Source organism: Colossoma macropomum, unplaced genomic scaffold, assembly GCF_904425465.1.
Source record: "Colossoma macropomum unplaced genomic scaffold, Colossoma_macropomum, whole genome shotgun sequence".
NCBI lineage: Eukaryota > Metazoa > Chordata > Actinopteri > Characiformes > Serrasalmidae > Colossoma > Colossoma macropomum.
The window spans coordinates 19,354,337-19,367,189 of record NW_023494789.1 but is presented as its reverse complement, the minus strand read 5'-3'; the positions used below and the strand labels follow the sequence as shown (position 1 = coordinate 19,367,189).

Genomic DNA, 12,853 nt, shown 5'->3' with positions numbered 1-12,853 from the left:
AGAACCAAGTGTACTATTTCATGCTTAAATGGTTCTTTGCATGGTGAAATTTTTCTTCAAATTGATGAAGAACGTGTTGCATATGGTCCTATATAGCACCAGAAGGAGTTCTGCAATTGTTACAATGCCAAACTTGTAACAAAAACCTTTTTTGGTGCTGTATAGAACCGTTTTCAGAAAGGTTCTATATAGAACCATATGCAACACATTCATCAATCTGAAAAACACTTTAAGCATTAAATGGTTCTATATAGAACTAATGGTTCCAATAGAACCATTGTTTTTACTAAGGAACCCTTGAAGGACCATCTTTTTTAAGAGTGTAGATGTTAGAACACTTCTGTGAGGATCTTGACTGCATTCAGCCACAAGAGCATTAGTCAGGTCAGGTATGTTGGATTATTGGTTCTGGATCACAAACGCCACTCCAACACATCCTAAAGGATTTCTAATAATGAAAAAGCACAGTTCCATAATTTTGGAAGCTTCTCCAAAATAAATAATAAGAAGACACCATCTTTAAGAATGTGCCATTTTATTAGACCAAAAACAATGAAACTACAGGGACAGTTATTCAAAATATTCTGACTGGCTTTTGGCTTTATTTACCTCTTTATTAAAATATCATTTCAGTCTTTTTTTTTGAAATGGTTCTGCATAATTATCTTGCAGAGTGATTTTACATAAACTTGATATTATTCTCTGATCTCAACTGATTTAAATTTGTGATTCAGTGTTTAAGTTTTAAGAGGAAAAATCGAAGCAACTGCAATTCTCCTGAAGCCCACTGTGATGGCGTGAGACAACAAACTGGCCTTTATAATGCATAGAGAGAAGCTGAATGATTAACTGCATGCAATTTGGAGGGGTTTGGTGATGCAAAGTGATACTTCAATAACTGACCATTAATTTGGAGTACCTTATATGATTTGTTTGAGGTGGTAGACTCAGTGCTGGGCAAACATTGTCTGTACAGGTGTACCATGATATTGCTTTTCAGTTTTATGATATTCTGAGAAATATAGTTAAATAGTGGCTTTATAGTCATGATATAACTGCAATAACATAGCTGCATTCATTCAACATCTTCAACCTGGTCCTGGGGGCTTCTGGGTGTTTTTGAAAAGAACGTTTTAAAATCCCTAAAATGAATAAATAAAACAATAAGTTTTGTCTGATTAAAATACACAGTACTGTGTTATTTTTAAAAAAGGCAGTACACAACAGTCCAATCAAAACAAGCTATTTCAGGTTTGTAAGACATTCTGTTAGCTCAGGGAAGCAGCACTCAGGAATAATGAGTTCCGTATTATTAATGCAAACCTGAATTTCATCTGATACGATTATATGTTCAGAAAATATGATATTGAATTTCATCAGTACTGCCCAGCACTTGTCTTGGAACATCCACAGGAGACATAGTCTAGTGAATGATACAGTATAAAAAGAGAAGGGCTTTGGTGCTGCATTGATTCTGCTTTTGGGTTCATTTTAGAAGGTCCACCTTGCCAAAAATGGAAACTATTTGTAATCAGGTATACTTTGTTTACATTTGATGCTTTTTATACATTAAGGCTTCTGATATTTAATAGGGATAATCATTGATTACTCATATTATTTAAAGGGGCTGACAACTCAATTGAACATATTAAAAATATCAATGATAATAAAGATGTGACTTGATGATCACACAATCCACAATTGATCCATTGATCCAATTGACAATCGAAAAATCCTCTTATTGTGGCCACTTACAGTGTGGCCATGGCAATGCAAAAAACCCCACACATAACAATAAACCACAAGAGGCTGTGCATTACAGTAATTTTACTGTGGTTAAAGTCTTTTTCTCATGCACAACGCTAGCTAGCTAGCTTGCTTGCGCACAGGTATTCAGGCAGGCCCAACAACAGAGATTTTGGTTTGAGCCAAATAGCCAACAAGAAATCTGTCCTAATTCTGATTGGTACAAGAAAAAAAATGACCTACTTCTAATACAGTCTCGCCCAACTGAAATCCAACTAAGGATACACAAAAATGCAAGAATGTCTACATTGAAGTGACCAACATTGTTCTTTATTTGACAGTTAATAGAAAATTCATGCAGAAGCCTAAAGAGATTAAGGAAAAAGGTCGACAGCCCCTTTAAAATAACACACAATGTGGTTCTATAACAACCACATTTATCGAGTTTTTGTTTTTATAGTAAGAATCTCACACCTGTGGAAAATCTAGTATGTTGTGAATGAAATAAGTCAGGTGCTACTAGCTTGGAGCAGGATTTACTGTTGAGGAACTAGCTGATATGAAAAACAGAACAATACAGTTTACACAGCGGCATAGTGAAAAAGCAGAGTTAGCAAAATTAACAGTAAATTAAAATGTAGATTTCTTAACAGTAGTGGCAACCTGGAAGTAGTAAGCCTCAAGTTTATTCAACTGTTTCAGTAGATATTAAAAGAGGACAAGAGTGAGGAATGTGTCTTAATTTCAGCAACCCTTGACAACAACCTGAATCTTGCAGGATCATCTTCAAAAACTGACTGCATAGACCCTCATGCATCAGAATCTCTATATGTAGTGTTTATAAAATGCCTGTTAACTGAAGAATTAAATTGTTTATAAAGGAAGGAGTTTATAAAGCACAGGTTTTTTGATTTCCAACTTAGAGGAACCAGTACAGTATACAATTAATACCATTTTTAGCAGATTTTTAGACTTCATACTGGCTAATATGGCAGTAGAAGAATAAATATTAGGACAATAAAATGGAGTTTTGAAAGCAGCAAAGACCTTATAACTTGTGTTACTTGTGTTATACACAAATAATTGTTGAATCAGATAACGAGCCTTGCTTCCCTGGTTTGTGACTTGAGATCCATGAATCAATACAATCGGTAACTGCACCACAACATGGGGTGTACTGTGCGGACACCAGCTAGCTAAAATACAAAACGTGAATACAAAAAAATGACAGACTACAGAGGGATTAGCAAATCTGCACAGCATGTTGCTAAGAAATAAGGAAACACAAAAATGTCAGCATTGTATCAGGATGTACCTCTATACTGAAATATAATGAAACCAAAAAAAAAAAGAACATAAAAACCCAAAATAAAGGACAAAAACAACTGTATATGAAAATATTGCAAACTGAAAATATTGCAAATATTCTAAACTTGTGACCAGTTCCCTGGCATCTTTCATACTCATGTCAAATCAATAAGCATCGTCAGTCAAGTGAATATTTCTTACTGGCCTTTGTGTTCAGCTGTTTTCAGAAACCACAGGATCGACTCGCAGTAAATATGCTTGTTAATTGTAAAGGAATCCATTTGGTACCGAGCCAAACCTTTACCATCTGCAAGGAAAGCATTGTGCCCTTTTGTTTAGTCCCATTTTGTATGAATAACAAGATCTTGGGCAAAGTGGAGATCTAGTTAAATCATTCTCTAATCCACTCTTAGATTCCATTAGCAAAGGTAACATTGGTTTCCTGATTTATGCTCTCTTTGACCTCAGAGGGCAGGGAGTCAAACAGGTGGTCTTCTATGACGAGACAATTTCGACGCAGGAGTCGGCACTGGCCAAGCTGGGCTGGGAGGCGGTCCAGACAGTTTCCTTTCAATTCCAGATGTGTCAGCTGCACCAACTGGCCTATTTTCTCTGGCAGGGAAGAGATACAGTTGTGCCCTAGGCAAAGGGTACGCAGCTTTGTGCACTTGAACAGTTGCTTGGGCACCACCTCCACTTTGTTTCCTGTGATGGCAAAATGCTGGAGGTTCTGGAGGAATCCTATCTCTAGTGGGATCACCACAATGGAGTTGTGACTTAAGTCCAAATATCTTAGCTTAAGCAGATTAAACAAAGGGGCAGGCAAGGACTCCAATTTGTTGTGTGACAGATAGAGGGACTCCAGGTTCTTTACATGGCTTATCGACAGTGGAATGGTGATTATCTTATTGTGCCACAGTTTGAGGCAGGTAAGCCTTTTGAGGTGTTGAAAGCTGATGACCTCCTCAATGGTGCGAATATTGTTTGATTTCAGATCCAACTCCTGTAGATTGGTCAAGCTAAAAATGGCATGCGGTATCCTTTCCAGTTCACAATTATGCAGCTCCAGATCAGAAAGGTTCATCATCTTTTTCAAACTATTCAAAACCAAGAGTTTAGTACCATCATTGTGTACCACAAGCTTGACCAGATGAGGAGCCAAGTCTGTTATGTTTGTCGGGATCTTGGTAAGGTTGCTCTTCAGGTGTAGAACTTTCAGATGCCTCAGGTCCCTGAGGGATTCCAAACCAATCATTTTGTTATTTTCTGAGTTCAGGTTTCCCACCAAGTAGAGCTCCCTCAGGTTCTTTAACAAGTAAACCCAAGTGGGGATCTCTGCAACGTCCGTAAACTTAACGTGAAGGCACCGTAGGTGGTCGCGGAGGAAACTGAATGCAGTCTGCTCCACTTTAGCAGGACAGTGATAAAAATGCAGCTCCTGGAGGTTGATCATCTGGGAGATTTTTGCCGTTATCCGTGCTTCAGGGATTAGTTCCAGCTTCAGTATCTCCAGGTCAGTGAGCTCAAACACTGCATCAGGAACACCTGAGAGCATAAACAGATGGAGCTCTAACTTGTCCTGTGAATTGCGAGTCACATGCTGCCGTAATTTCTCAAACGTCCACTCATGATTCAAGCTAATTTCCCGCAGCTTGTTCTCGCTGACCTCAGAGAGAAAGACACCGAAGCGTTTAGAGTACAACTGATCGTACTGATCTACCATATGCAAGAGGAAAGCAAAGTCATTCTTTACATCTGGAATGTCACTAAAGCTGCTCTCTTCTCTTACTTTCTCAAATGAGTACTCCTTGAGGGGCCGCCTGAATAGCCAGAAAAGCGTGTGAATGCATACCAATCCATAAACACAAATGAGAGCAATATAGCTAATAAGCAGCTTTTTCAACATGAAAGCCATGTTGTGAGTGCACTTAAATTTGATGTAGCCAGTTAAATGCTTTATGTTCGGTTCACAGTCATGGTCAAACTGAATGGAGGCAACGAATGTCGAGGTGTAACACAGAATCAGAATAAACTTGAACGTCTTTATTACTGTTTGTGCAACATAGAGTTTGTAGATCAAGTCACTGTCCTCGACATGTGCACGGAACTTCCTCACTTTCTCAAAAAGGGCCTTTGCCTGCTCACCATCTTTCTTATCCAGTATCGTCATGCTTGGGACTTCAATCACAGGCTTCTCTGTAGAGAACTTAACGCTGGATTTTGCAAGCATCGGTGTGGATTGATTTGGACTTCCCTCTTCACTGCTGGTGGAGAAATGCTTTGGTAATGAAGGAGCTCCAGTCAGTCTTTGCTTATTCTCTTCAGAGTCTTCACAAGCTGTCTCGGACAGTGCTTTAGTGGTCCAAGGGGACTCGAAACATTTCCCCAAAATAGAAACAAAATGCTCAATTTTTGAACTCGTCTTTGGATACTTGAACCAGAAGTTGCTGCTGACCATGAGCACAATAGTGTGAATAAGCGCAAGATATGGAAAGTACTTCGAATACCAGGGGAGGGCAACATGGTAGCACATCTGGTTGACAAAGACATACTGCTGAAAGTCCAAATTTGTTTTCACGCCCGTTGGCTGAGGCTGTCCGACAGCAGCTGAGTGAGGGAAGGGGACAACTGTTTCAGGTTGGTCTTTGCTTGTAGGTGCAGCTGTTAACGTCACTTGGTTTCCTCCTGTCCCGATGCCAGAAGCTGTTTCTGGTGGCCTCTGTGTTGTGGAGGAGTCCTGCCACGAATCCAGAACAGGCAAGCAGACTACCTGGTCTTTGGTTAACTGCATTGTCCCAGCAAATATTGCCACCATGAGCATGACAATGCCCAAATAATCCATAAACACATCCCACCATGGTTTCAGTATTCGATAGGTCGGCTGGATGTCGTTCAGAGAGGCAACTTCTGTGAGGGTAAACATTCCTGTAAGAAAGAATGAAAAACAGTTGATTAGCATGATCAATTACCATAATCGTGGATTAGCTTTCTAAATAATAGTGTTTGGTAGTTACATGATATGCAAATTATTTGAGAACTTCTGTGTGAATGGCAGTTGGCAGTAGCCTGACAGCAACCTGGCTTGGCAGCACTGAAGCAAAGCATTGCATGGTCAACTCAATATTTGAAATATTCAATATCAAAAACTGTTCTTGGCAACTTTTGGCTTTGCTCAAGAAGAAATGAAAACTGAAAAACCAGTTCAAAATATCTGTGTCGTATCAGGTACAACAGATTTATGCAAATTAAGGTTAGCCTGTTACTAGCCAACATATCACAGTGTTGGACATGTGTGAAGTTATTTGGCCCAGCAGATGTCTGACCATAACACTTTTTAGCAAGTTTTTAGATTTTTTTTTTACTTCTTTTTCCAAATAATGCACACTGGGTATAGGGCTGAATGATTAATCGCTTTTATATTGAAATTGTGCTTTAGAAGAGGCCAATTTTCAAATCGCAAAAGCTGTAATTTAATGTTGTCTTAACAATTTTAAGTGGGACAATTTAACCTAATAACACAGAAGTTGTCAACAGGCCTTCTGGCATATTATCTTCAGTTTAGTTTAGTTAAGTTCAGTTCTTCTTGGCCAAAACAAAAACCCCTGTTGGTAGTGTCACTACCAAACTTGGCCCTCGTCATCTTCACCGCTGAAATATTCACTACAAATCAAATCCACCCTACAAGCAAGCCTGTGGTTGAAATATGGAAGCTGGATCCAGCCTGCGGGAGCTGATAACTGCTACCACCTGAAAGCAATAATGACACAGAAGGCAAGGACCAAAACCACTCTACACATAGAAAAAGTAATGTGTACATTATTTCCTCATAAATACATCAACACTAATTTGTCTTTCACTTTACTTACTTTTGGGAAGGGTGTTTACGTCATATATTATTCATGTCAAATTCATGTGCACATTTAAGTAAATTCAATGCCTTATTTTTCCAGCCCTAGACAGGGGACCTAGAAAGGAATATACAGGCTGCACATTTACAACAATTTAAGTTTGCCCATGAACAACCAGTAGTACAGTTTTGCATTGAAACCTAAATAAATATGTTATCTAGCAGATCGGGTTGATTTTCCAGCCAGCTGTGAGTATGCACTGCTTCTATATTAACTGTCTATTATTGTACTCCATGCACAACTCCCAGCTGCCCATCCCACTGGTCTTCTTCTCTAATGATAACAAATGATTACGATAAAATTGTTATGAAGGAGACAGCAGGCTGTTACGTCTCTGGCCAGTATCAGTTTCCATGAGAGTTTTCCATCCTCCGAGTGCCTAACCATTACCCCGACAGTAAACATACTACATACATCTTCTTGATTATATTTTCAATATGACATGCGGGGAAAAACCAACAACAGTGCTGCAGTAGTGGACCATGGCCAAAAATAATGTTTTGCTTTAATACTGAGTTACAGGAATCGCTGTGATTTTCTTCCATTTTCTGCAAAGGCAATCAGTTCTGCAAAGGTGCGTTAACACCTCTAGGTCTTCAACAGAAATATTTACATTATAAGTGTGACTAATGGCTGAGCCTCTTTCTTACGTAAAAGTCAGGCCGTGAAACAATACTGAATTGTCATTTAAAGGCATTTGTTACGGAGCAAAGATCTTTTACTTTCTTGGTTAAAATGAATTAATTAAAAAACCTGGTCAAGACTCATTACACTCAATACATTACATGAAACTGTTTCCTGGACACCCAGTCAGCAGACAACAAGCAGCTTTAAAAGATTTATGATCCGAACTCAAACTCATTGTAGAGTTGGTAAAGAAAAGAAGAAAATACCACACTCAGTGTTGGGGTCCTGCATATTTTCCACTCACTAAGATCTACTGAAGTATACGTTGAGACTTGCTTTACCTAGAGGAGTCACATTCTTTCCCTTCACTGCACTAATTATTGAAGTCAGAACTTTGTTCCTCGCTTTTTGTCCTCAATTCTTAAGTCTTATCCCTCCTTTGAATGGACTAAGTTGGCTTTGATGTTAGTATATCAGCCGTAAAGACAGGAAGCACTATCTAAGATAATAGACACTTGGAGAGATGTAGGAATATTTTGAATTAAATCACATTTGAATAGTGTTACTTGGCAGACCTCAAATAAGCCTCACTGCACAATGAGAGTATAACCAAGAAGATAACACAGAGAGGAGCCGGACATACGAGCTCACAAAATGGTATAATCGAGTGTGTCATGGGAGAACTTTAATGAAGGGGGGTTAAGCCAACACTTTGTCCCTAATGGTGTATTAACTAATCTGTAATTAAATGAAATTAGGTTAATTATAACATACAAAGGCATGTTTGGCCTAGTCGAAGTAGTATAAATAACAACAAGCAGAATCACCATCAATGTATCATTATCCTCATTGTGATTTCTATTTTGTTAATTATTGTAGCTGAGTGATCGAGAAAGGGAAGAGTTCTCTCCTCAAGAACAAGCTGAAGGACATTTGTGTTTGAACAAGACGCTCCAGATTCAAAACAAAGAAAGGACTCAATGTGGAAACAAACACCAGCCTGTCGTTCTGCTGAACTCATCACCTCTCTGTTACTAGATGACTAATAAAAACCAAGGCCTTTGAGGTTCATGCAAAAACAAAGGCTATCGTAAAAATCTTAATAGAAATGTAGAACATAACAACTAGCCGGACTGTACATGAAATTAAGCCAGTCACATCACTACTGCTTCTAGACAAGCAAAGCAGGGCTTGGGAATGTGACTTTGGAGATCTGTCCGATTCCGTAGGTTTTCCCACTGTTTACACAACATTGCTGGCTCATTATCGTTCCCATCTACTGCGAGACACATTTAGTGGGCATAAAGAGACAGAAAGGTCAAGAAAGCTTGTTAAAAACAGGATGGGTTACTCTAAAATAGCTTTTATACTGTGCCCTACAAGGCTGCATTAACAGACCTTACTGCATAATGTAAAAAAAAGGGGCCACATTAACAATATAATATAGATGCACACAAATACAGTCATTACTCTCAGATAATTGCCTCACTAATTAACATGCTTTTGGCCTTTGCTAGCATTATTTAAACAGCCACTTTTTTTAATAGTAAAATGAACCAATACAAGAAGAAGCGCTAAATACTTATGCGGTGTTCTGTTGTGCAACATTACATCCCCCAGCCTCATAGGTTTCACAGAATTCATGATTTTATATTGTTTTCATGTTTTTGTTCAATGTTGTTTCACTACGGTACCCAGCATACAGTATGCAGATACATCGTATATCCACTGGGAATTCCTGTGTTGTCAACCAGTTTAATCCATCCCAAGGCAGAGTTGTCGTTTTGTTCTTCCCACCTTCCAAATACATGAGCAGAAGGGGGTTGTCCTAGATATTAAACTGGGCAGTCTCGATCTAGAGACCACTGTGGCACCAATCTAGGATGCAAGCAAGCATGTTTACAACAGACGTACTGATGGTTACTTTAAATAGACATGGAGTGTCTATTTAAAAAGAACACATCCAGGTTTACGCAAGCTGCGATATGATTCCATAAACGTTCACCTAATGATATTTTTCATGCTCCATCCATAGTATAGCCATTTACTGACATTTTCACCACTCAAATGAGTTGGACATCCACACACATTTTCAGCTGAAAGAGAACATTCAAATGCCTCTTCCCACCGCATAAACGTCACTTACTTCAGCATTGTTAAGCATTTGCTGGATCCCAGATTGTATCTGCTGTATTAATGCATTCACATGCAAACACAGAGGGCCCTAATGTGTCTGTGGTTAATGCACCCAGATTAGTCATGTGAGATGTCACGTCACTCTTTCCAACCCTGACAGTTTCAGGAGTAATGGCGGAAACAAAGAGCACGACTTTAAAGCAGCAAACAGCAACCTGCATCTGTTTTCATTTAAGAGGAAGTGAACTTTTAGAACAGCCCCTTTACATAAGCGTCCCCGTATGACCAGATTTGTCAAGTTTAGAAACAGTCCCACTGGGCGTCTGAGAAAAAGCCTGAGGAGTTTGTAAGATGCTAATTCTTACTCTCAGATGACATTTTGTTGCAAATTTTAGTGCACAATTTCTGTTCGTTTGCTAAGTTTAACATATTGGAAAAAAACAAAACAAAAAATGTGCCATAACTTTATGTTTTCTCCCCCCAATATGTTAAATTAAGCAAATAAACTGTAATTGTGTGTTACACTGTACAGAATGTGTAGAGGACGTGTTTACTTATTTTCACTTAGAAAATAAACAAAACAGTAATTTGACCAGTGATCCCCAAACTTAGCTGCCTCTATTGAACAGCGGCTTCAGGTTCTAATTTACAAGATATCATCCTGTCATAAATAATGCAAATGAGAAACTCTGCTTTTTTTCTGATCTGATTCTGAATGACCAATTTAGCTTTCAAACTGCTCTCTGAACACTTGATAAAATTATTTAGAGATATTGTATATTTAGAGATGTTATAGTTTTGTTCTCTTGATTTTTTTGTGATGAGTCTGAAAATAAATGTTGCAGAGCTCATGACATACTCAGTTTACTTTGACATCATCTTGCCTATTAATGACTATATGTGCAACATTCTAAAACATAACACTGGGCACAGACATGCCCTTTATGGTAATCATTAAGAGTGTACTATGTAGTTTTTTAATGATTATTTATTATGGCAATTATTACCACCAATTTCTTATATACAATACTGTTCAAAAGACAACCCTTCAGTTATTGAATTTCCAGTCAAAAAAGCCAGTAGGAAGCACAGGTTTTCATTTTTCAGGAGATATTTATGAGGAGATTAGATTCAAGATAATCCGGTTGCATAAGGAAAGGGGGAAGTCAGGAAAAGAAGTGAAAATCAGTTGTTTTCAAAACTGGAGTAAAAAAAAAGAGGAGTACTTAACGCTTTCATCTTATAGGAGATAGGAAATTATAGGAGACAATCAAGCTCTGCTCTTGCTTCAGATCTGAAAAAAATCCGCAGCTGTCAAGAAGCCGTTACTGAGAAAATGAAATAAACAACACAGACGTTACATTTTGAAGTTGAGGCTTCTGTATAATTTCCTGTAAAATATATTATATATTATTTTTTCTTTATATCACGTCTTCAGAAATATCACCTGGAACATGAATAACTTGTCCTTTATGGCCTTTTTGACTGGAAGTTATACAGGGAGATTCACTCGAAAGAGTGCGATGTGCTCCTCAGTATATGAAGCTTTGAACAAGCCAGGATGCCCCTGCGCCGGAGTGACGAGGTAGGCGCCGGACAGCCATTGCAACGTTTAACCTCCGTTTGCAACTTCCGGGTGCATACCCCCGTACCCCTTCACTCAGTCACTCGACTTCTCATCAGGATGGTGGTGTACAGTATACAGTATGAAAGGAGCATGGCAGAAATTAAGTCCTTCTTCGGCAACAGGGTAATTTCAAAGGGGCTTTGGCCACCACTGTCGCCGGATCTGACACCACCAGACTTCTTCCTTTGGGGTATGCTCAAAGGAAAAGTCTATCGGAACAAGTCTCGCACTGTGGAAGATTATAAGGAAAACATTCAACGTGAAATTGCTGCTATTCCCCCTGATATGCTTGCTGATATGTTCAGGAGCATGGAGCGCCACGTCCAAATGTGTCTGGCAGAAAACGGAGATCACTTCCAGCATCGCAAGTAATGTAATCAATTACACATACATCAAGGTATGTAGCGTATTTTTCTGGTTCAGATTGCTTCATCCTAACGGGAGTTACAACAGAATATTCGGGGCCTCTTTCTCCCAGTGGCTGCACTATGTAACATTTGGGGATCTGGACCTCTCTGGTGGAAATGTGTAACTGCACGCAGTGTGTGGATGAAGACTTTTTTGACATTGGTCGATGCTTCAGACTCCTATGAGGAGATGAGCCTGACGACTGTGAGCATGTTGAAAGAGTATTCAAAGAGAACTCGGTCACAACTTGCTGAAGGACGTGTCTTCTGAGGATGTGAGTGAATTATCCACTATTCTCATTATATCTTCATTAGTATGTTGATTTTGCATTTGAGACCTAAACATCGAGCCGGACCTTCTTTTTGAGCCTGTGCATGTGACGTTAATGAGTAAGATTGTAGAAGAAGTATGGCATTGTATGAAAAATTACCCCAAAATCTGACCCAACACCTCTGACTTTAAATTATTATTTCAGACTTTAGTGGACACACAGCAGTGCATGGACCCCATATTTTAGTCTGTTCTTTTTTCTCCGGAATCAATATCTTATATAATTTTTTTGCCCTCTGTTTTAGTCATGGCCAATTCCCACCTGCTACCCAGATCTCCCCCCCATCATGTGATGCTACCTAGCTAAGAGGGTAAGGGCTAGTAAGAGCTTCCTTCGATACATATAAAGACAGCCACCATGTCTTTTTTCCTATCTGCTGCATATACAGTCTTCTAACAGCTCTATATGCTTGGAGGAGAACGCTGACTGCCAATTCTGTTACACAGCTAACGGCCTGATTCGCTATTGAGCAACACCAAGCAGACTCCAATGTTCCTGAATTCTATGTCTGAGAAAATCACATGAAATCATGCAGTCAGACAAATGACTAGACTGTCCACTGATGTGTTCACTCCCATCTTGAGTCCTATCATAATCTAAATAAACAGCACAAACATCATCACAGTATAACATTTTGTCTCTATCTTGTATCCATAGTGAACAAGCTTGCTGGTCCTGCCTGCATCCATGTTGCTAAAAAAATAAAAAGCTACTAAATGGAAAAAAAAGGATAAAAACAGCTCCTTTAGCAAAAAGGAAACA

General features: G+C 38.9%; 1 protein-coding gene across 2 annotated transcripts in view; it reads right to left on the bottom strand.

Annotated features, from left to right (window-relative positions):
- Positions 1 to 518: 518 nt before the first annotated feature.
- lrrc8db (leucine rich repeat containing 8 VRAC subunit Db) overlaps positions 519 to 12,853 on the bottom strand; it is a 14,689-nt gene continuing 2,354 nt past the window's right edge. For both annotated transcript variants that reach the window (XM_036570436.1, XM_036570437.1), the window contains exon 2: positions 519 to 5,979. In XM_036570436.1, coding sequence (XP_036426329.1) covers positions 3,464 to 5,977 — 2,514 coding nt within the window. In that variant the 5' untranslated portion in view covers positions 5,978 to 5,979 and the 3' untranslated portion in view covers positions 519 to 3,463. The remainder of the gene's footprint in view (positions 5,980 to 12,853) is intronic.